A 25482-nucleotide genomic window follows, 5' to 3' on the forward strand; every position below is an offset into this window, starting at 1 on the left:
AAGTGATGCGAATCTACTTGGAAGTGACAACTAAGTAAAAAAAGAGTCGATGGACAAATTTTGTGGAGGAATCAGTGATTTCAATAAGCGCTCGGGCGCTCGCCTAGGCGCTCGAGCGAGGCGAGGCGAGGCCCGAGCGCCTCGCTTCAACAAGGCGCCGCCTAGGCGCTCGCCCGAGCCCAGGCGTCGGGCGCTTCGGGCGAGCGCCCGGGTTAAACCAAGCGACCGAACCAGTGTTTTACGTCTGGTTCAGTCTCCGGTGCTTTAGTTGGTTCAATCGAACCAACTAAATCACCGATAGGCTCCCTCTCACGATTTCCCCGACTTCCCCAACCCTAACACTCGTGATTTTGCCGTCGAGATTTCTTCTCCGTTGTCGTTGCTCTCTGCTGCCGCTGCCATTGTCGCTACTCGCCGCTACCACAATCGTCGCTCATCGCTGTTGTCGTCGCTCGCCGCTCGTAGCTCCCGCTCCCACTCCCGCTATTGCTCGTCGCTCCCGCTCCCGCTCCCGCTCCCACTACCGCTGTCGTTGCCTTAGCAGCCTCGGTCTTCTCACACTCTTCTCACTATACTGTTAACAGTATATTAACAGTATACTGCTAACTGTATACTAATAATAGTATTTTTATTTATTAGATTAATAATATATTATTTTGATTTTAATACTATTAATTTTTATTTATTTAAAATTATTGTTAGATTTCAGAATAAATGGCAAGTGTACAGAGCAACTCAATAGATTTGATGTAAAATTTTATTATTTTGATTTTTGAGACTTTTTATTAATATGACATTGTGATTTTGTACTCGATTTTCTTAATTTAATAGCATATTTTTTATTTAAATAATTATATTAATTATATTATATATTTTTATATTTTAGCGCCTCACTTCGCTCGGGCGAGCACCTAGCGCCTCGAGCGTTTTTGGACCTTGGCGCCTAGCGCTTTTTAAATCACTAAGAGGAATGACCCAAAACTTTAGAAGTTTACGAGGCGATGCTCGTTAAAGCTCTAACAAGCATCCACCCAGTTCAAGCAGCATGAAGCATTTGAGAGACTGACGCATAGTAAGGATGGTCTTTTCCTTCATCTAATGGATCCGCAGGAACCAACAGAGATCAGCACAACTCAGCCAACCCCACACTAGAGTCAGAGTCATTGGCGAGTTGAAGCAGCATAGCAGATCAAAAGTTCGACTACTCAAAAACAGCAGCGGAGAGCAGCTAAGAGCCAAAAGGCGCATTGCAGCTGGAGCAGAAGATTGAAGACTCAACAAAGGCGAGGAGTTGCAGTGTTGGCAAAAGCTTCGACGAGGACGTCGAAGGAATAAGTGGGGGAGAATGTCACGGACAAAGTTCTAAACAGGATGTTTAATAAAATACTTATGTATGTCCGTGTCTTTTGATTTGTTCATGCTTTGCACAGCATGTAGAGAGACGATCAAAGGCTTAACAACCCCATTTTAATTGGGTTTGGTGGTCTTCTTAGGCTTGTAAATAAAGGTTGTATCATGTGGACACTTGTGAGAGATATTCGGTCTGTAGTGGACCATTTTAACCGTTTGTTATGCAACCGTTCAGAGCTTGTAAAGTCTGTTTATAATTTGCATTGTCTATGAAGTGTTTCCTGAAAGGTTTGCTTGTGGATCCCGAGTGAGGTGCTTTCTCTAACCAGTTTTCTCTTTTGTAGGTTCTAAGGGACCATGGGAGGTTTCGGGAAAGCTGACCTTTACGGACGGACATGCATAGGTGCCGCACGACTTAGGCAAAACCAACTAAGTCCGTGACACCTCGGCCAAAGTTTTTATATGTTCCATCTTAGGCACTTTTCCACAATGATAAACAATGGATATGGTCGTTAGAGAAGAGGTGTCCAATTCAAGTAAAAAATCATACGAAAAGAGTTAAAAGGCTTTGAGATCCATGCATTTGACCTGAATTGTGCTCATAGTATCCTATAGATTTATTTTTTATCGAACCAAACATTAAAGCAATCCAGGTAGATTTATGGCTCAAGCTTGCAGGTTTTTTAAAGAGCCTCAAGGTATACACCTACAGCAAAAAGAACCAACTCTAGCAACAATTTGATGCACGAATACTAATACTAAAACTAAGATGCACATTATTTTTTCTAACTTGAACTTAATTTATGTAAAAGTCATCTGTCATGATAATGTTCCATAAATCTACATTATGAATGAGAATGACCAGCTGGATCTCCTACCCATAAAAATTGTTAATGTTAATCAGTAATTCCACTAACAGAGTCAAGAAGTTATGACCAAAAGCAGAAAAGTGATTCAAAAACAATCAATCTAGGTTCTGGAAACAAGTAGTTAACCACGTTAGTTAGAACTGAATAACCAAGTCAGAATGTATGAGCAAACTAACGCATAAATTATAAAACATTAGAATACAGGAAAAAAATTTCAAGTTTTCATAGAAATTTAATAATTGATTTATTTGAGAGATAAATAAGCACTAAATTTACATTGTTTTAGATGGCTATTAAATGGTTAGTCAAATTATCAGCAGAAGCATATCAAGTTACCAACTATCCAAGTAATTTAAAAATGCAAGCACATCGGAATTCTTAAGATATGAAATAACTATAGTGGATGACTTTTAAAGAGAGAAGGTTATGAATCAAACCTTGATATGTGTTGAATTTGTCATTGGGAAGTCATTTATTCCTGAAGGGCACATAAAAGACTCCACAGAGCAAAAAGAAAAACGAAAAGTCAGAATTTTGATGTCCGATTCTATTTCAAACTCATTTTCAAGTATTCTATTTCTACCACTAGTAATGACTAAACTCTAAATTATACCAAAATACTTGCAGAATTTTAGTTCATACTAAATTGCTGATTAGATGCCATCATTTATATGGTCTCTTAATTGAGTACAATTTCAACAGCATAACCACTATTCTTCTTTATCATCAATTGCCAACATTGAATAGGAATGAAGAATAATACTGACTTTGTTAACAATTTCTAAGACAGTCAAAATACATCTTGCCTTGCTACTGAATTGCAACACACTTTTTCTTGCTAAATCTACAATTAGTGCAATAATTTCTTGTAAGAATAATACTAGTGTAAATTCTTTGTATTCGGCAATCATGTCTCTGAAATTATTATGCATTCATGTGAATTATTATCTGACAAACTAAACAGCCAGATAACTTTAGGCCTGCTTTTGGGCTTGTGTGAATTAATTTGCTAATATATTCAAGTATAATTTCAAGATGGTTCAGAAGAGTAGGAGAAGGGAGAACTAGGAAACTTCTCATAAATCTTATTCATAACTATTATGGTATAGTATTTCATTTAAGGTGGTCCCAAATAAACAACTCTAGCTCTTCCAATTCATAACCTGTCATCATCAATTAATGAAGGATATGAAACAGAGTAGCTGGTAAAACGCCCTTGGAAGCTGCATCATCAAGTATCAATCCAAAAACCGTTTAAGTGGCAGCATTGTTGGATACCTTCAGACCAAGTGCACCTGCATGTAGGAGACCCTCCAACATACTTGTATTGAAGGCATTATGTGGAACTAAACCTCCCCAAAAACCTACATGCCAACAAATTAACAAATAAACAAATGATAAACATAAGGGCCTTAGAGATGACAATTGAAACAGTAAAATATTCCAAAGCAGAAAGCAAATAAAACCTTAAATATAGTTCTTTCGAAATTATAAAGTAAGAAAAATGCTATACTGAGACATTATTTTTGTGATTTAATCTTCTACATGGATGATTCAAAACCTACCAACATCCACATAAATTTTCTTCTGTGCAGCCTCAACCTGATTGATGTACAGAATTTGATGAATTAGCAGAGAAGAACTGTCTAAGTGAGAAAATTTTGATCACATAGATTGATGCAGAACAAAATACTAGTCATACTGTCATAGGTTGACAATATACTAGATTGATGCAGACCAAGATCATCAAAAACTGGACCTTCATTCTTAATGTTTCTTCGGAAACTGTAGAAGGAAAACTGTTTAGAGGCATATCTACCAGTGTTGTTACACCACCTGCAGCACAAAGGATCAAGAGAACAATCTTGATATAGTCAGTCAACCTTTGGATCACAATCAAATTAATATAATACGAAAAAGAGTATAACCATCAGAACAAGTAAGTTAATATATCTTACTGTAAAATCAATTAATATGATATTATTGTCAAGATGAAACCAGATATCAGTCTAACATCATTAACTTTTACTCCAATTTGCCAAGATAACAACAGAATTTAGAAGTCAAGAAACTAGAAATCAAGCCAAGTCCATTAGGGAGTATAACTATTTAATTATATCAATGATTGAAAAGGAAAATGATAGGCCTACTGGCTGATTGGATTGCAGTGATCCATCTGATTAATTATGTTCTGCTTTTTCTTTGTTGGCAAATAGAATCTGAAAAATATACTGGAATATGAACTGTACCAGTGTTTAACTCTTAGTGCTTAAAATTAATGAAAATCAAGTCAACCAAAATAGATGTTTACCTGAAGGTGGTTTCATAGAATATGGGTTCAAATAGCTATGCCTAAACAGTGCAGAAGGTTATATATATTTGTCTGTGGCTGTATTTCTGTTATACAATACTTTTATTGGTAAATAAGTGGACTATAACAAGATTTAGTTGGTGACAATATTAGTAATTTTGCACATAGGATGCATTCTTGTGAATATATAGACTAGAATTTCAGAGATTTATGTTAACTCCAGTGCACCTATATCCAATACTTACAACAACATCAATCTCCATGTTAGTTAACCTCCTACATTAATTTCAAGTATGTCATTGCCAATCTATATGTGATATTATAGAATCTTGATCAACAGAGACTTTTGCTATGTACCTGCAGCAGCTGCTTTAGTTCCTGAAGAGAATCCTTCCCATTCAACTCTTCCAGGCTCATCAAGATGTGCATGACTGTTGCACAGAAGCACATCCACCAAATTAATTATAAAAGTTGTTCTAAATTCATTAGATAAAATGATAAAGTTATAAAAGCATATCTAGGTATCAAGAGAGAAGCAAATGGTCATACATAAAAGAATCAACAGGGCATCAAATATTTTGCAAAATCAACTTGCACCAAATGTTATGTATGATCTGACATTAGTCATGGTTCATCGCCACATGATTCAGTAACAAAACCACTAATAAAAAAATGTCAGTTCCAAGTGCTATTTAAGTCAACATTAGTACTATACTTTGTTGGCCAACATGAAATTAAAAATTCCTAGCATGCTGAAGATCACAAGATGGGACATAAATCTAATTTTTCAAAAGTGTTAAACAATCATAAACAGATGTTTTCGCCTAAAACACTTGAGAAATGTACATCACTAAAAGTCAACTTGGTACATAAATTGACAATTGACCAGCATAAAAAAGTTCACAGCAAAAGCTCATAGTGCATAGTTGTAATTATAGGGATCAGTAAATAGCCGATAGTCACTAATATAGAAGTATGAGATCAAATTAGAGTAAATGATTCAGCATAAAATGTTCATAATTAATACCAAGACAGGCACACAGAGGTACTATTCACATCTTTTGGAGCTTAGCACTCTTTTAGCACTTTATGCTATTTTCATTTACCAAATTGCAAATTCATAATTGGTCACTTCTATATGCAATGCCAAACTTTTGCACCTAGGAAAAATACAGAAAGACAATTCCAAGGGAAAAGCCAACAAGAGCAAGGATAACAGTGGTAATCTAACTACATGTTACCTATCTGCTGATACAATAGAATAGTTTGCATTCTGACTCCAAACATCAGAATTTAAGTTACAATTATGCTTTCATGTATCAGCAAGGTAATAAATTGATAAAAGGTGTGATTGCATACACATCAATCAGACCAGGCATGATGACTGCATTTCCATAATCCACAACCTTTCGTCCAAGTAACGACCCCTTCTGATAGTCTGATTCAACCACCGAGACTATTTTCCCGTCTCTTACCTCCACTGACCATCGAAAAGTTCAGAAAGAAGTAGAAGTTAATAGCAGCTATTCACTGTTCACACATAATCATGCATATGGGAACCGAATCGGGAGCTAATGCAATGCTTCATAAATTTCAATCACATAAGCTATTGTTTCATAAAGAACATACCTGCACCATTTATGACACCCTGAGGTGTAACAATGCGCTTGCTGGTTATCCAGTAGTGATCATAGGGTAGAAGGCTACATTCACTGATTGACTTCTGTAACACAGGAAAACTAAAAAGGTTCAACGGCTGATTTTTCCAATCAATCAATGGTCGGAAATTTGAAGGAAGCACAGATTTGGTCGTTTCTCTCTACCACAAACACAATCGAGACCTAGTAACGTCCATCTCTTATAAGGAACTTCTATCTAAGTTCATTAAATGAGAATAATAGACGTCAATTTAAAGACATTAGCCAAAGGCAAAGAAAGACGTTATGCAGCGACACCTAGTGTCTCTGTTTGCGACAAAATGCCAAGCTTGTCTTGATTCTGGAACAAGGAAAAGGAAGGAGGAGAGTGGTGGCGAGATGGACCTTGGGGAGGATTCTGACGTAGAGAACGAGGGAGGAGGCGAGTAAAACCAGCATCGGAAGCACCCTCCATCTCAGTACATCACCCATTCGCCCCTCTCCTTCCTTCTCGCCCCGTTTTCGCTTTCGATTGTTCCCAATTTGAGTTCATTCTCGAAGAGTCGGGTGTGTTACTTCGCGAAGCGTCAGGATCGGAAACGAGTAAGTCTCGATTCCCAGATCGGACGGTATATAACGCTTCGTCTACCGGATGGTTCGGTGGCTTAAAATAGTCTGCAGGTAAACCGTACTTGTTCACGAGGATTGCTGGTATTATCACTCCAATATTTTATGCGAGGCTGCTGATAGAGACACGCAGGCAACGAACCTGCTGGTAGACGAATGGCGTGTTTTCTGAAAAGACGAGGGTTGTTATGTCAGAATAAACAATTGCGAATATTTCGGTCGAGATGCCGTGGAGAGGCGTTGGATTCCACCGTCTCGCCGTCACTCGGAATATTCATCCCAAAATTTCTTCGCTTACTCGCCTGATCACGAACTCCCAAGCTAACCTTGAGAGAAAGGTGGTTCCCACGCGTCGGGCCCCATCTTGACCTCAGGTCATTACACGGGTAGATTCATGAGTACGCCTCAACGGTAGAAAAGTATTGCTACGTAGACACGAGGGTACATATGAACGGTAGAAGATCTCCATTCGGATTCGTGACTGCTGGTCTGCTAATTGCCAACAATTAGGCTCAAACATTATTATTATTATTATTATTATTTCCTCCCAATGATTTTTAAGTGAGCATAGGGCCAATAATAAGATTAAAAAAATAACGATAATAATATTAAAAGTCCCTCCTTTTATCCGAGAATTCTTTTGGTGACAGGAAAGGAATCCATCATTTTAATTAAATCATCAGTAGATTAATCCATGACAAAATTAACGCCTTAAATGAAACCATAAACAATAATAGGTAACAGGAAAAGGCACGCAGATGTATGACCTCTTAACGCTGCTGTACAAGAATCACATAACCACACCATTGACTCTCCCAAACAATTGCTTTGATATATTTATGGCCTTTATATGTTAGCTCTCAACCAAATCATTCATTGGGACACCAATCGCAGCAGCCTTCGAGGCAAATAATGAGCTGCAACTCTCACATAACCACAAAACACTGGCTCTACAGCAGCAGTTCCAAGTATATAAGTGGAAGATCCCATGGGGTTATGGCATCTGTAACATTGCAAAAGCAAAAATGAATCAGAAGAGCAATGAACAAAGTTTGAAGCTATAGCCAAGAGTAGACGGAATTACCTAATCTTCGACCATTGGGACTTCTGGGAAGTCCCATCTGTCCTCCTCAATTGGTTTGTTGATCACAGAAAAAGGTAAAGGTAAGGCTAGTCAAGGTAGTAATGGCCACACAGTGGGCGAAAAGATGATACATCTCAAGTCTAGGTTAAACAACCAAAGATAATAAAAATAGAACCCAACTGGAAAAAGTGTAACCATTTTCCACCACATAAAAGGTTAACTGATAGTTTTCAGCTCGTAAATTATAGAGCTGACCCAAAAGGTGAAGTTCTATAAAAGCCAACTAGTGACTAGTTGAAAAGAAACGTATAATTCGAACAAGATACATGAGAAAGTAGAAGGAAAACAATGACATCAGAAATATTGTACAAGCAACCAACTAGATTTTATCAAAACGACACTGACAAGGATATATGTAGCCATGGGATCATCCTCCTCCCCATGATTCCAGCTATTCTTCAATTTTCTACAGATTTCAGGAGTGACCTAAGTAAATATCACAATAGGAGAAATCAGCAGATGCTTCAATTCAAAATCATTTAAAAACTGCAACAAGTACTAATTTCATACCAAGTGATGCTTCTGGTTTTATATTAACCGCTGAAGATCATCCTTATGATCCTTGTTTAATTCATTTTTGTACCTGTTGAGTATCGCCCTTACTCATAAAGGCACTTTAAATAAATGGTTATAACAAAACATAATCATAGAGCATGTCCTATAAAACATAATTGTTCTACTTGTCAGCACAGGTTGAATGAGTTACTACCTTTGCACAAATGCAAGAACTAATTGGTGCCATATGACAGGCATGATTCTTGTATCCTCCAGGCACCTCATGAAATGTGCAACTACCACATCCAGCACTCGATATGGTAATGCATATTTCTTGCCGAGAAAAGGATTAATAAATTGATAGACAGCATTAAGTTCTACAGTAGATAATCATGCCTCCTTTATATACATAGGCAACTAAATCAATGCACATATAGCTCAAGCTAAATGCCTAATGTTCACTACTACATCTACCAAAAGACAAAGCAGCACAAATCACTTCATTAACAAAGAAGAAACATTATCACACATCTTACCCCTTCTTTTCATAGAAGTTCATTAAATCCAAGTCCATGAAAACCTTCTCACATCAAATTATCAGAGGAAGAAAGGTGGACCTAATTTTTGATATTCTGAAATGACAACATCATTCTGAAGGGAGACTTTTATCTATAGGACCTTCTTAGTTGAGTGCGTACAAGACAAAATATGTAAATAGACCTAAAAAGGTAAAAGACACTGTTCTCAACAAAGCCATGTACCAAGGTTGCATTTGGCAGCAACAAGAAAAATAATTTTCCATTATATTGTCCTATGGCTAATGACATACATCAACCAGGCTCATTGCAGACAAAGAATTGGCATACTGTGAAAATACTTATTGCAGACAAAGCATTCAATATCAAGAAAATAGCAAGGAAGAAACTCAGCATACTCATCTATGACATCACAGTTGCATATTACTTTAAAAAACTAAATTATGAATAAGAGATCATTAACAGAATGCTGAAAGTTGGCCAATTTATCATAGTCAACACAGGAATTAAATATGTTAGATATTTTAAATTTGAAGGCAAATCTTTGTTCAGTTTTCTCATAAGAACAAACAAGTTAAACTGCATTTGGACAAAAGGACATGACATGTAACTTACAATCTTACTTTGTATTTTAAATCCTGTCAACACCACTAAAGTGTATGGTTAGGTAACATACATTCAGAGGGTAGAGAATAAACAAAAAAATAGATGTTGGATATATCATGTATGGTAAACAAATAAATGCCAGAATCATAAAAGTAATTACTAAAACAGCGAAGTAACCAATATTTGCTCATCCACCGAAAATGATTCAATTGGAGTTAAGAGTAACAAGATTAGATTAATTTTACATAGTAGTGCCACAGTAATCCAGTTCTGCCAGCTTCATGAGAGCTGCACTGTGGACAATGATGAATTTGTGCATCCGTAGAAGAGGTTTGTCAACCAAGGAAATCACCAAGTTGCAAGCCACTCCAACAACTAGATTCTTTAATTGCACTATATGTTGAATGAAGGGGAGGAATGGATACTTTTTGAATAATGCTTCCAATGATAACTGCTTCCTGAAGAGTGCATGTTCCCGACTGCCAATAATCAAACATACATGATTTGCTGACTACATATAACTTGATCAAATTTGTGCAACCAAAGGTGCATACCTGACAAAGTGATAACAGAACACCCTTGAAGAAGGCAGCTGGTTTATAGACGGACTTTCTTAGAGCCTGATACAGAGCAAAATGTACTCTTATTCTTTCTTATATCCTCCCTGATTCGTGAGAGCACAACAAGATTGTAAAATCATTGGGCTTTTTTCACACTCAAGTTAGAAGAGACTATTTTGGTAGCTTGATACATTGCATTTGGAGACCAATTTTCTGGTTCTGTTAGATACAATACATCCTCCCAAAATTCTATGGCCGGGATGTGTTTGAAGGCCTTTGGAGTTTTCCCAGTGGTATACCGACTAAGCAGCTTGCCTACACTGTATAACCTAAAAGTTAAAACATCCTACAACCATCATATCACATAAGGTACAGGAAGATGAAACGACAAGAAAATTGAGAAAGATTGAAACATACCCCTTATACAGATCAATGATGCTACTATCCAATTTAGGGAGAGGTTGTTCTGTGACAAAACATAAGCACTGAAAAGATTTCAGATCTTAAATTCATAAGAAAAAAAAAATCATAAAAATGATACAAGATATAAAAATGGTACAAGACATAAATCCATCTATTGGATGTTGTAGAGACATGAAACAGCAAATAACTCTACTGGATGTTACATGCCACTAGGATAAAATCACTTTGTCAATATATGATAAGTAAAAATGATTAATAACATCTAGCAAGTAGCATTGAAGTCATAACTCCAAGAGAGAGAGAGAGAGAGAGAGAGAGAGAGGATAGCCAAGATCCCTGCTGCCAATGTCAATCAGGAACACTTCTTGTGTCACGCTTTGACTCCATGTTTTTCACATCCATCTTGTTTAATCCATGCAGATATACCCACCCAGCAGGAAATTTTACAGATAACAGACCTTTCCTATGGTGGGACAAAGGTAACTATTGTGCCAGCTATAGAAGGCACATCCCACAAACAAGGATCCCTGTTCTGGCCCATAGTAAACCAACTTACATTGGTATTTGCACACAGCAAAAAAATATCTTTGTACCAAACTCAATAGACCTCTGCAATTTCAATGTTTTACCAAAACAAAATGCCGAAGAGGATACCATGCCAAGAGCACTGGCATAAAGTTGGCAGACTAAATTTTGACTTTTGGTTTTATAATCTTCTAAGATTTGATATTGAAGTGAAAGAAATATTTAAGTTTTTCAATGTTAACTACATGGAAATGTCCAATAGGTACCTAACAAAATAGAAGAAAAAATTAACATGTAACAATCTGGCAAATAAGATAAGAATTTATAGAATAACCAAATGATAATTCCATTTATCATCCTAGATTGCAGCAAAAAAATCATGTGAATAAATAAGTAAATGACAAAGTATGCAACATATGAGTCTCGCCAACTTGCTTTGATCAAGTCAATTTGAGGCCAACTGAGCACCATAGCAAACTATATCACACGGGAAAATAAAAGAAGAAGATGGACTAAGCTTGGATTTTAAATTTCAGTTACAAATTGAGCACCATAGCAATCAATATTTGTTTTGTTCCAAGTCCGACTGCAACTACAGCATCTTTCTTTCTATGTAAATAGTAACTTCAAATTTCCGGGTTTTGATAGATATCAGTGAATTCAACATATTCCAAAACCACCACTGAACATTATAAAGTGAACAAGGAAAAATCACACAAGTAACAAAGGAGACTAAACTGACCAGAAGTGACCTCCGCTTCCTTCTCTTTGATCCTCTGGATGATGATGTCCGCCAGTGTGAGCTGCGTCCTGACTTGGTAGACATGAATGCTGCCATAACCTTTCTCGTCCTCCTCATCAATCTCCACCTAAAAGGAAACACAGATCTCCAACTCTAAACAACGGCCGATCAAATCCGAAAAACTAAGACGAAGATAACTCACTTCGCCGCCATCATACCGACTCTGGGTCTCGGAGAACCCATCGAATTCATCCACGTCTTCCGCGTCGTTATTCAAGGCGACCGACGGATCGACGGCAACGGCGGAGAGCGGGTGAAGTTCTCTTCCTCCGCTTCCTGGAGGATTTCCTTCTGCTGGTTGACGGCTTCCTTCAGGATCTCGGAGCTTAGGGATCAAATCAACTGTGAAATGGCAAAGCATGCATCTTCAGCTTTGTTATTGGAGAACATGGAGGAAAGGCTAGAGAGGGAGGATTCTGCCTTGTGTTCGGTCTAGTGGTGCTTCGGGGGGCGGGCGCGTTTCTTGGAGACGATTGTGGCCACGCGATGTTGCGGCGGCGGCGGTGCCGAATTCTCATTACTCTCCTTCTCTGGCATTGCCGCGGAGGTCGAAGCACAGACGGCAAGCAGCAACGCGAGGAAGAGGAGAGGAAAGATTTGAAGCAAGAAACCCTAGTGCTGTTCTCCGGCGGATGTTCGTCTGCAAATAGATGAACCTCGAGATAGCGACTGTCTGATGGACGGCTTAGATTTCATCAGGTCACAAAAATCACAATCCAATCAACGTATCACGGGCACATTAGGCGGCACACGCAGAAGCAGAGGATGTCTGGGTAGATCGATTCGGTTCAATTTTGAATGGTTCATATTTTTATATTATAGTATTAAAATATTTATAACATAGCATAAAAATATTATAATTAGATCGAATCACCTTATCGACGGTCCATAGAAAAAGGAAGTCCTAAGAAATATGTTATAACAAATATAATACGGATTGACTGAGACCACGATATGGGTCGCGATCGACCTAACGAGCGGAGGTGTTGGAGAGCGTGAGACGTATGCTCGTAATCAAAGTCGTCCCCATTACCGCGTCGTGGAGGAGCGCTATATTTATGCTTCCGTGCTCGGTCATTTTCCCTTGCGGTGGCCTTGTTTGCCCTAGAAGCTAGTACGGGTGGGAGAGACTGCGACGAAGGAGGACAGGTGGTGAAGAATCTCTCCTCCCCAATCTCGCTATCTTTTCGTCTCCTTCCTTATCTTAATTTGTTTTGTTGATCTCTTTTGGTTTGCCCTTCGCCCCTGTCGTAAAGTTAGGGTATTGATGTTTGTAGGGAGTGATTTATCATGCAATCGATCGATTTAACATGATAACACGAATTTTTTCTGGAGATTCTTTATCCTTGAATCGTTTCAGGTGTTGGTTGGTGACGCACACATGCAACTCTCTGTTTTTCTCAACCTGATGTACGCCGCAGCTATCTGGATTGCCGCTTATGCTGCCACAGTCCTCGTCTTTTTCCGATTATACTGAGTCTGTCTTCGTCGTCGTTGTCAGCAAAAGCAATAGCTGGAGCACAAGTAGCCGATAGGATAGTCGTAAGCGTCCGCGATGGGCTTCGCGCAGCTTGTTATTGGACCTGCCGGAAGCGGCAAGGTGAAGAATTTGTTTCCCTGTTGGTGCTTGAATCATGCTGATCGCTACTCTGATCATTGCTTCTCGATGTGCCTTCTTTTGTACTGCAGTCAACTTACTGTTCTAGCTTATATCAACACTGCGAGACCGTGAGAAGGACTATGCATATAGTGAATTTAGACCCAGCAGCTGAAAATTTCGACTATCCTGTCGCTATGGGTTTGTGTTCTTTTATTCTTCCTTCTCTTCCAGGTTCTACTACTTGAAATGGTTGACTTACTTGTGATGTCATATTATCGAAATGCAGATATAAGAGAGCTCATATCCTTGGATGATGTCAAGGAGGAACTTGGACTGGGCCCGAATGGGGGGCTTATCTATTGCATGGAGTATCCTTTCACATAATTTCCTTCTCTTCTAACAATGTCCTTGTTTGATTAAAGCATCCCAAATTGGATGATTTTTAACCTGAAAGACTAATTGAAATGACTAGTTAAGAAAATGAATATAAATGCACAATTCCTCAAAGGATTATGTCAAGCTTTTTGATGGAAGACAGAATAATATCAGAAAAGCATGATTTTTTTCTGCAGAACCTTGAAACGGAATAAATATCTGGGAATTATGCATATGTTTTTATATATAAGATATCCATAACTTGGTTTAGACTGCTAATTGCTCCGAGTAGATTATGACATATTGGTTTGTGTTGTGCTTTGCCAAGCTTTCTGCTTGTCAAAGTATATTCAAGATGCATGTATGATTGACTTTTGGGGGTTTTTCATGCATTGGTTTCACACATTGAGTCTGATTATGGCGGAAACATCAATGTGTTGCTAGTCGTCTGAATTATATATGTATGGGACTATGAATGATAACAAAGTCCACCTCTGGAGCACCTAATAGAAAACCTCATTACAACCCATACTATGGACTTTATATTTTTCTAGTAAATAATTTTCCCATCTTCCATGTGACTTGAAGAACCTGATCTTCATGCTTCATCATCCATCAGCTTTGTTTCCGTCAGCTTGTTCTATGTGTTTGAATCTCCTACGGTAGTTCATAGTGTCCTTAAGAGTTCTATTGCAACCTGAGACCAATGATTAGTTTACTACTCTGACTTCTTTGATTTGTATAATTATTTCCTTTATACTTTAACTTCCTTGAGGCTGCTGTGTTCAGTCTTAGTTTGTATAGTTTAGGCTCTTCAAACTAATATACTGATAGGCAAAGAAACTATCATATACTGTCTAGTGAAATTTGGAATGGTCATACGTTTACCTTATCATATATGCTAAAGATAATGCATGTTTTATTTTCCAAACTGGACATGCTATTTTTAGATTTTTTTCTTTCATTGTGTCATGCTGATAATAGCATTTATCCTATTGTGATTTGAAAACTGCAGTTCTAAACACTTAGATTTGGAAATATCATCTGACTTACAAGGGGCATGTGAAGAAATTTCACTCACATTGCGGTTATACTACTTTTTGGAATTGCAAATGTTGGTTTTGAATAGCTGCTTTTGTGGTTTCATGACAAATCCATTGGTCTTTCATGGTGTTGAAAATTCTTATGTGGTTGAATTTTTTTGAATTTATGTCTTTGTGACATCATGCCTTTTTTTAAAGATTTTTTCTTCTTGATAAACAAACTTTAGGGCATCCTATTCTACACTAGATTTGTAGATGTGGAGATCTTGGTTATGGCTTGAAGAACTTGCTTTTTTCCTTCATAATCATCTTATTATTTGGGTAGGAACCTGCAACATTATTGTGAAGGCTGCATTCTGTTCTTGTTTTATTTTGAATTTCCTTAAAGTATTTTCAGGCACCTAGAAGATAGCCTGGATGATTGGTTGACAGTTGAACTGGACAACTATTTGGATGATGACTATCTTGTGTTTGATTGTCCAGGTAATATTACTGAGATAAAACATATTATGCTTTAGAGAGACTTTGTATATGATAAGAAGGAGAAACCAAGTATGCTTCCTATTGATGTTATTGGATAAATTAATTTTTACCATGATGGATATTCATGTGAAACGTTAGTGATTAGCCATTAGCTAAATTTTACCCAAAGATGCAAAACCAAGTTAGAGTTTTGTGTGCCACCATATGCCCATTAGCCATTAGCATAGTGCTGCCTGCATCATGGATTAAACAATCATGATAACAGGAGAAACTAGTATCGTGGCATGCAAGTGGTACCTTATCACACTTCCAGCCTACTCCAAATTTATCATGGAGTTCTTAACTTTATTTAGTTCAAATTGTGGTTGTTTATGCTTATCTCGATGCCAGCACATAGTTTTAAATAATTATTATTTTTCTAATTTTAACAATTATAGTTAGATGCTAAAGCAAAAACCGTTTAAAGACAATTTTTTCTCAAGGGTTGCATAAATGGTTTGTTGGTACTAAAAAGATACAAATTTAACTGATATTATGGGTAAAAATTGGTCTTTCAAACTTTAACAACAAAAGCAACGAATTACTTATCTTCCTTAGGATTGTAAAACAGTTTACTTTATGTGCATTAGGGATCTCTTACAGTACAGTGCTGTAGAATTTAAATGATACCTGCTGGCAAAGGAATGTAATCTTCATGGATCATAAGTATTTAGTCCCATAAAGCCCATCATCTTTGGTTTGTATATTTCTCATCCGTAGAGAACATTTGTATATGTATATATATACATTGTATGTCTCTGTTATCGAGTCTATTTTGCATTTTAACAATATTTGAACATTAGACGTAATTGTTCCCATAAATCGTGTTTGTAAGTTGATAAAGGTAGACCTAGAACTTTGCCAAAGATCAAAGTCAGACATCAAACTAATCTAGTTTGAGATGGATTTAGTATTAACATAGTTTTATCATGTATACCATTTAATGTTAATTCAAAAAATAATATGACGAACTCTATACATAAGGCTCTTACCAATATGAGGTCTAGGAAGGTCCAATTTGTGCAACCCTATTTCTCGGAGAGGCTGCTTTCACACTTAAAGTCTAGTCACCTTGGTTGCAAAGGTGCAATACTAGAAGCTTAAATAATACTTTTTTTAAAAAATGACAACTAACTTGAAAATCTTTAAGAGAAAGGAAAACTTGAACTAGTATCATATGTTTGAATCTTGCCTTCCTATTTATTTTAAAGGAAATCAGAAGAAGTGACTGTGAGGTTTAGAAATAAACAATCGGTAAACCACCTTCTCCCTGTGTGTGGCCTGGCCAAGTTTTAGAATAAACCTGCGCTATGTACTCCAGGTTTCACGTAATTTATTGTTTGGGCTAATTGATTATTGTTTGGGCTAATTGATAGGGCCACCATCGATTGCCCAATCGTGGTTTGGTATCCCAAAGCCTGGTATCGGGAAGTGATAATAGGAGAGTTCCCATGGCCAAGTGCATCCTGAGTATGACATAGGTATGGCTAAATGCTGCAGAAAATCTTGAATTCATGTTTCTATTAAGCCAAAAGTGTAAGTTAAGATATTATAGTCTTAAATATTTTGGTCTGTAAATGAGTGGTAACATCATACTGTTGTTGAGTGAACACAAATCACACTAGCTACTAAAGACAATGGTATATTTGCAAGAATTACAAAATATTATTTTATCAACCATTATAAAATTGATAGCCCTTGGATTTGCACATATATTGTCTATATCAAACTTCAAATTTTATGGAATTTCAGTTTGTATTTGTGCACCATTAGAGTTCTAAATACCGGTCCAATCTTGGTTCCGGTAACTTAACGGACCAATACAGTACCAGTATACGAGGTGGTATACGATACTAATCTGTATAGTCGGATATCATCAAAAAATTTAAAAAAAGAATAGTGATTATTATTATCTAACTAATCTTGGTTCCGGTAACATATATTGTCTATATCAAACACATTCAAATTTTATGGAATTTCAGTTTGTATTTGTGCGCCATTAGAGTTCTAAATACCGGTCCAATCTTGGTTCCGGTAACTTAACGGACCAATACAGTACCAGTATACGAGGTGGTATAGGATACTAATCTGTATAGTCGGATATCATCAAAAAAAAAAAAAAATAGTGATTATTATCTAGCTATACAGCTCAAAAAATGGTATATTGTACTGATCGAATAACTTACGAAATGGGAATTGCATTAATATCTATAACCAGTATAAGTTACCTGTCCGTTATTATTGAATCTGGTATCAGACTGGTATTTATAAGTTGTAACCTTGACCATGCCCGGTAGGATGGAACATATTTACAACTTTTGGTTGCCGCTTATAGTCACTTTATGATCTCCAGGTCAGATTGAACTCTTTACACATGTTCCTGTTCTGCGGAACTTTGTGGACCATCTAAAGCGCAAGAATTTCAATGTCTGTGCTGTATACTTGCTTGATTCACAGGTTTGTCCCGAGTTATCTTAGTAAGGTTCAAAGTCTTTCATTCAAACTGGTGAACATTTATTTAATTGTATTTGTTACATTTTTCAGTTCATGACAGATGTGCCGAAGTATATAAGTGGTTGCCTGGCATCTCTTTCTGCGATGGTTCAGCTTGAACTACCTCATGTCAACATTCTTTCAAAAATGGACTTGGTGACAGATAAAAAGGATGTTGAGAAGTGGGTTATTATTCGTCTATGCTTTAGTTGTATTGTTTTTTACTGTTGTTACTTGTGGTTCTTACTTCTTGTTCATTTGATTTAGTTACTTAAATCCAGAGGCAAAGATTCTGCTGTCTGAGTTGAATAAGCACATGGCTCCTCGGTTTGCAAACCTGAATAAAGCTTTGGCAGAACTGGTACGAGTAAAAGCAACATATATTTGACATCAATTAGTTATATGTTTATAAATCTTCCGGTTTTGGTGGGTCTGTATTATCGAGATTCTTTTGTAATGTTTACTACATTTTCTAATATAGGAAATATGGGGCCCAGTGTTTAAATAAATAAGGAGTTGGAGTTGCTAGGTATATAATATTTTTTTGGCGTAATCTGATGCGTGACATGAATTGTTAGAAAAACATGACTAGTGTATGAATTAAGACACTGGAACTTGGTTTTAGAATGCAAATGATTTAGCTTTGTAATGATCAAATAAATTTTACTTTGGTGTTGAAATAGTGCCTTCAGTCTATTCATAACTTTCTTATTGGTTTATGCAATTGTTATAATCTTTGTTCTTTTCTTAGATTGATGACTACAGCATGGTCAACTTTATACCCCTCGACTTAAGGAAGGAGAGCAGGTAAACAAACATCCTAGTAAAGACCCAGCACTTTCTTATATTTGAGAGTATTGAGGTAACTGTGGTTTTATACACAATCGATATTTGAAGTGCTTGTGGATTTTTTTGCTGCTTGGCAGCCATCGTTATGATTTTGAGAGTTTCTTTTTCAAATTTGGTGATCAAGCAAATTGTTTGCTCCTGTTTTCAATGTGCTGTCGAGCTTGCTATCAGATTCTTCACCTGCATTTGCGCATCCCTGGGTCCAAATTTATTTGATCGTGCTATTAGCTATCGATTTTATTTGCATCCTTAGCCACCACTTCCTGCTGATGATAAGACCAGCCTCCTGCTGATAATTGTTCAGGCTTGAGCCAACCTTAAAAACACTAACCTTTTTCTATTCTTTTTTCTTTTATGCAGCATTCAGTATGTATTATCGTGCATTGACAACTGCATCCAGTACGGTGAAGATGCCGATGTGAAGATCAAGGATTTTGATCCGGACGAAGACGATTAATTCAATTATCAATGCTGGGAACATAAGGAACCCCCACCATGACAAAATATCCCAACTTTTCATTTTGTAAAGCCTCCTTTTTCCTTTCTCTACAGTCTTCGACCAGAAGTTTGTTAATCATCTCAACCTTCTTGCATTTGGTTACATTTCAGGAAAGTTAAATACTGTTTTCAACTTTAAACTGTTCATTTGGGTCTTCTCTCTCTCGAGTAAGAAAGGCACGTTAGTTTAGAGTCCTGTAATAGGGAGGAGGCATCTCCTCCTGTGCGTGCATTGGTCACCTACTCATGGAAGAAATCAAGTCAATTGGCCTACAATTTTTTGTTCTCTGTTGTGCTCGAATAAGCTGCCCACGTAAAAAAAAAAAAAAAAAAAGTCATATTCATCACAGGAAATTCTTAATGGTTTCTCGAATGTAATTGGTGAAATTTATAATATATTGCTTGATGAGAAAAAGACACATCTGCTTTCATGGATTAGTTTTTCTATAATATTAAATTGATTTTTTATATTTATATAAGAAGATGATTTGACAAGTTATATTAGAAATAAATTGTCCTGTTACATTGTTCAGAGCATCATGTAATATATATATATTAGAAATATATTACATATATATATATATATATATATAGAAATATATATATATATTTTCTGTTGACCTTGGAACATAGTGAGACAAAAGACTAAGAGATTTAGGTTTCGTAAAACTAAAATATATTAATGATTAAAAAATAGAGGAAATGTTTGTGGGTCTTTAGATACGATCCAAAGGGTTGCTCGTTTGTAGTACGAGAAATCAAATATTTAAGTTCAAAAATAACCTCACAATAAAATAAACTTAAAAAGAGGTAACAACACTATCTATGTACACCACCAACCTTCCATAGAATTAAGAGAAAGAGTTTATATTGTGAGATCCAAATCTGTAACAAGGAAGCCTATTAAGATAGACGTCTGACCCATCTATCTGCTACGATCATAAATATCTTATATTTGAGAAAAATATAAGATCATAATTAAAGTTCGTGGGCGAAGCTTGATACGATCGAAAGGTTGTTCATTTATAGTTCGAGAAATCAATGTTTAAGTCACAAAAATAAACTCAAGAGGTAACAAACACTATCTATGTACATCATAACCTTCCATAAAATTAAGAGATACGGTTCTTCCATATTGTTATAGATGATCTGGTTAAAGGGTGCAATAAGATGAAAGAGTTTACATTGTGAGATTCCAAATCTGTAACGAGGAAGCCCATCGAGATGGATGTCTGACCCAACCTTGTGCCACACAGCAGATGTCAACTCTTTTAGGTTATCTGCAATGGATCATGATAGATGCATTTATTTGCTTATAATCCATGAACCCTTTTCATTTCAGATATATCTCAACCACTTTTCAACTCATATTTGTCAGACTGATGCATTTTCAAAGTTGTGTGCAGGGACAGATCAAAATTAGCCATCAAAGATTGCATGCATGCTGATGAAGATTTCATCAATTCATTTTCAATTTAAGATGTAATGCACAAAGTTAGTTATTTTGCCATCGAAACTTTTAATCTCCAAGTATCAGACCTTGGTGCTGCTTTCCTGTGTTCCTCTTCGGAAGAATCTGCAGCACCCAAGGATATGTCTCGAAACTGATCACCGGCTGCTTCCATTGGCTAAGCAAGCAGGAGGCCCAACCACCACTCCAAGAGCCAACGTTCCGAGAGTAGCTAATCTGCAACTAAGGTCTCTGAGAGCTAAAATAATGATCTCCAACCACGGTGATGAAAGCTACCAATATGTTGTAATATACACTAAAAAATGTACAATGTACTGATTGATGCTGCTGCATTTGGACACCAAAACCAGATGATTAATTGAATTTGGACCTCAAATCAAGCACCAGGAAAGAGTATGATCCTTCTTTTGATAAAAAAATAACAATTCCATGTAAAATAATCTGCTTGCTTAACCTCCATGTATTCCAGCAGAATTTGATGGATCTTGGTTTTTCCATTGAATTTAATCAAGGAGTGACATTTTCTTTGACCATCAGCTTGATATCTTCTACTCTGAACAGTTGCAGAAACAACATGGAGGACTAATCCATATTCTCTCGGGAATGATCAACATGGATATATATGCTACTCCATCTCCCTCGCACATGTCTCTTCCAAGGAGAATTCACAAGTCAGAAAGACAAATCAGAGTATTTATTTATTTATTTATTTACTACCCTGGCCTGCCTGCTCCAATTTCTCTTCTTTATTTCTCACCCCCTCCGGTCTCCATGTGGGTCTCTTCTCGTTAGGGTTTCTTCCCACCAGGAGGAAGAGACCATCCCCACCCCACATGCCAAGCTAGGTGAGGTGTGGTGTGGTGGTGGGCACTTGTTAATTTGCACTCTAACCACATGGGTAAATTAGATCTCAATTCTTGGATCTTGTGATATAATGAGTTGGAATCCATAAGCTTGATATCTTCTACTATACATATGGTATTTCCTTATCATCGTAAAGTACATCAAGCTGACTATGTAAGACAACCCTTATCTGTGCCCATGACAATTTAGATTTGACTATTCCACCAACTCACATTCAGATAACTCATCTTTATATCATCTGTGCAGAATAGACAGCTTATTCTATGTCACAACCCAAAACCAAAATGGCAGATCAAAGTTGGGTGGTCTTATCATTTCTTTAGTGATACATGTTCTTATCAGCTAGCCAACAAAGTTGACTACTCCTATACTTTTAAATCTCCATAAGACCCACCTTTTTTTGGGATCCACATGTAGGAGCTTTTAATTAGCTCACAGATCTCATCCAACTCACTACCTAGTGAGAGGAGATCTGTAGTCCCATGTGGAACTCAAGGATGAGGCGAGTTAGAAGATTAATAATCGATGATCAACTATGAGCATGATCTGCGGAGGTTGCACTGTAAAGAACGGAACCAATGCATGGGGTTTCTGTGACTTCCTGCTTCTGAACTCGGCAACCTTAATACTTTCACAGAGCTTTGGATCTCCCACAACAGAATAATGAATGTTTTCTGCATCATGTTTAGGGTTTCTGCACCACGTGATGATTCTTTTACTGCTATGGCGGCCACGAATCTCTTTCTTTGACCTTAATTACCTCCTCTCACACTCTTGTTCATGCAAATGGCTCATCGCATGAAATGTGACTGCACACCAAACCTAAAACGGAAGAGACAATATTTAAGGAAGATGGACGCCAAAAGTCGTCCAACCACCATGAAATGCCGAAGGTACCGACAAACACACGCTGCAGGAGAGCTGATATTTTGTGTTCCAACATGAGAGGAAGAGAGAGAAGACCGATGAAGTACCTTTCATCCCTGCACAAAGCAGCTCTCTTCCATTAATTAATATATATATATATATATATATATATAATATTCATATGTTAATTATCCGAAGTGTGAAAACATATTTGACAAAATCTTTCAAATGTTTTAAGTATGTGCGAGAGTAAATATACCGAGAAAATTTCAATCCTAAACAACATATCTGAGGAGCCTTTTTATAATGTAATTTATGATTGTTGCACTCGAGGTTATGATTCAATATCAAAATAGTTACATGCACATTCCCTTCAATCACAGATGCGATCGTGTCGTATCGAACGTAACATATCGATCATATTGTATCATAATGAGATATCAATAGTCTTCTTTCATGCGTCATCAGAGCAAGTTCGCTAGCTGAAAGATTCCTGGGGAAGAAGGGAGACGGTCTCCATCTCCATACCATTCGCTTCCTTTTTCTACGTATTAATCTGACTCTCTTACCCGTAATAAAAGAAAAAAGGTATATGACTTATATATATATATATATATATATATATATATATATATATATATATATATATATATATATATATATATATATATATATATATATATATATAGATATATATATATATATATATATACGTGACGTGATTGTAATGGAAGTCTCGGTGCGCATGGGCGGCCGGAGGTGTTAAAGGAAGCCGGCTGCTTTCCGTCCATTGCTGACCGAGACGAGTCAAGTATGATGAACAAGTGAAGCATTCGGTGCCCGATCAACTGTCCCACAGTAATTTGACTGAAGGTGCAAGTTTGGAATCCGGATGACATTTCCCCAATGAATCCAAAGTTTAGGAACTAATATTGGATAAATAAAATCTTGTAAATTGTTTTCTCAGAACCTGAAATATAAGTAAGCTTTTTGATATATTTCATGTGTTCTTCATGTCTCGGAAGAAACCTAAATGGAACAGATAAAACATTTTACTCTCGAACAAATCATAAGAGACCCAAAAAAAAAAAAAAAAAAACTACAAGTAACAAAAGAATAATTCAGAATATTAATAAAATTACATATAAATTAGAAAATAAATTTAAATATCAACCCGAAAATCTTGTGATACAGAGACTAATTTCTCTTGATCTCCTATGATCTATTAAAGAAAATTCATATAAGCACTCAAAAATATTTTTCTTTTATATTCATGTACCAAAACTTTGAGATACAGAGACTAATTTCCATCTTCAAGCAAAAACTTCCTAGACTTTGTCCTCCATTCGATCTGTTTTCATTGCTTTTGGATTGATCTAATTTTGAGATATCATGAAATGTTGTTTTCATTTATATTAATCTAATTTTGCCATCAAATCCTTTGCTCATCGTTCTCATGGAGTAGAATTTAGATGGAGGACAACTTGGATTCCACTATCTCCTTCATGTTGATCCAGCCACCTCAGAATCCTCCATGAAAGAAGAAGTCCCAATGCCGGAGTTCATCATCCACTTAGTAAATCTAGCATGCTTCCGAGGAGAAGAGGAATACAATAATATTATCCTTTCTCCTATATAAATAATAAGAGAGGGACATATTAATGTATTCAAGTTAAATCTTCTTCAATAAAACTTCTTCAATAATTGTTCTTATCTTCTATTCTTTTCATCATGATATTAGAGTAATGAAAAAAGCGAAGCTTCGCCCTTGCCTTCGACCAGCGATCAATGTCATTGAGAAAAGTGAAGCTTCGCCCTTGCTTTCGGCCAGCGACCAACGTTGCTACAGCCACATTGATAAAACTTTTTCAATAAAACTTATTCAATAATTATTTTTATCTTCTATTAGTCCTTCCCTCACATTGATAAGATCTATGATTATTTATCATTAGAATAACATTTCACACATGAAAGAAAGTGTTTGGGAGTGAACTTTTGGGGAGGAGTTCTCATGCTGTATTATGTAGCAAACATTATTATTATTTTTTGCATCAGCCAAATTCCTAGGGATTGGACTGAGTCCTAAAATTAAGACTTGTGTCCTTAACCAATGTTGTTTTCTTTCATTTTCTTTTTCTATCAAGAAATCTTTCTCTTTCTTGATGGTGATTGAATCAGTTGAAGGGATTGGAAAGCATGACATCCCAAATATTAGGTGGAGAAATATAAGAAATTTCCCTTACACCCACTCATGTTTGTTTCATGCTGCATCTAAATGAAGCCACAATGTGACCTTCATTATGTTGGATTTTCTTGAATTAGAGTCCAATTCAGTATTTTTTTTCTTTCTGTATTTTATACATGAATATTTTTCAATTTGTTCCTCAATATATAGTTAGGCCAGATTCTGATTTGTGAGGATTATTTTTGGTTTCACTATTTTGCATTGTAGAATGGTTCACTCATCTGCGTCATTTTATGATTTATTTTCTCAATTATTACTTAAAATCTTTTACTCATCACATGATTTTGACATCATATAGAATATTTTATTGTTGATTCTTTTATGAGGACCGATTTCATGCCTTTGTCTGTAAAATATCATTTAGTTATGGAACTCTTGATTGTACTAAGCCTACTAAGTCAAACATGTGTCACCTCACCTACAGCCAAAAAGGTTATTTCCAAGCCACTTGCAATATATATATATATATATATATATATATATATATATATATATGTTGGTGAGATAACTAAATAGTTATTATGAAGATGAGGTCTCTATCGAGATCAGGCTTCTTATCAAGATGTGACGTGCATCACGAGGCAAGACGGCTGCGATGGAAGGGAAGCGAATCCGTATCGTGAAGCGGATTGCCCCGGAAGCAACTTTTTGGCGACGCGTTGTATTTCACGACCAAAGTTACCGCTTCCGTCGCGAATTCCCGCCGGCCAAGTTACTACCGCCTGTAGCCCCCTCCCACGTCGCCATCTCAGCGGGCTGACCTGCTTCCA

At 36.7% G+C, this 25482-nt stretch overlaps 2 protein-coding genes and 1 pseudogene across 5 annotated transcripts in view; 1 reads left to right on the plus strand and 2 right to left on the minus strand.

The window, feature by feature from the left end:
- LOC103972977 (probable allantoinase) overlaps positions 1-6735 on the minus strand; it is a 45724-nt gene extending 38989 nt beyond the window's left edge. Inside the window, exons 1-8 of one of the 3 annotated variants that reach the window (XM_065169009.1) lie at positions 6573-6735; positions 6160-6253; positions 5890-6010; positions 4888-4961; positions 3922-4055; positions 3785-3821; positions 3498-3583; positions 2657-2716 (exon numbers count right to left, since the gene is read on the minus strand). In XM_065169009.1, coding sequence (XP_065025081.1) covers positions 2657-2716; positions 3498-3583; positions 3785-3821; positions 3922-4055; positions 4888-4961; positions 5890-6010; positions 6160-6253; positions 6573-6659 — 693 coding nt within the window. In that variant the 5' untranslated portion in view covers positions 6660-6735. The remainder of the gene's footprint in view (positions 1-2656; positions 2717-3497; positions 3584-3784; positions 3822-3921; positions 4056-4887; positions 4962-5889; positions 6011-6159; positions 6254-6572) is intronic. The other 2 variants (XM_018821236.2, XM_009387403.3) reach the window with 2 other exon arrangements.
- Positions 6736-7489: 754 nt separating this feature from the next.
- Positions 7490-12638, minus strand: LOC135649990 (bystin-like; annotated as a pseudogene).
- A 261-nt stretch (positions 12639-12899) lies between these two features.
- LOC135649996 (uncharacterized) lies at positions 12900-19412 on the plus strand. 2 transcript variants are annotated; one of them, XM_065169022.1, is made up of 11 exons: positions 12937-13034; positions 13246-13295; positions 13387-13485; positions 13575-13683; positions 13772-13853; positions 15301-15386; positions 17779-17882; positions 17970-18100; positions 18186-18279; positions 18670-18725; positions 19128-19412. In XM_065169022.1, exons 3-11 carry the CDS (start codon positions 13441-13443, stop codon positions 19222-19224), a joined length of 804 nt encoding a protein of 267 aa, XP_065025094.1. In that variant the 5' UTR covers positions 12937-13034; positions 13246-13295; positions 13387-13440; the 3' UTR covers positions 19225-19412. The 2 variants fall into 2 exon arrangements, with proteins under 2 accessions (XP_065025101.1, XP_065025094.1); XM_065169029.1 differs by lacking the exon at positions 13246-13295 and having other exon boundaries at positions 12900-13034.
- The last annotated feature ends 6070 nt before the right edge of the window (positions 19413-25482 follow it).

Source organism: Musa acuminata, chromosome BXJ1-4, assembly GCF_036884655.1.
Source record: "Musa acuminata AAA Group cultivar baxijiao chromosome BXJ1-4, Cavendish_Baxijiao_AAA, whole genome shotgun sequence".
NCBI classification, from domain to species: Eukaryota; Viridiplantae; Streptophyta; class Magnoliopsida; order Zingiberales; family Musaceae; genus Musa; species Musa acuminata.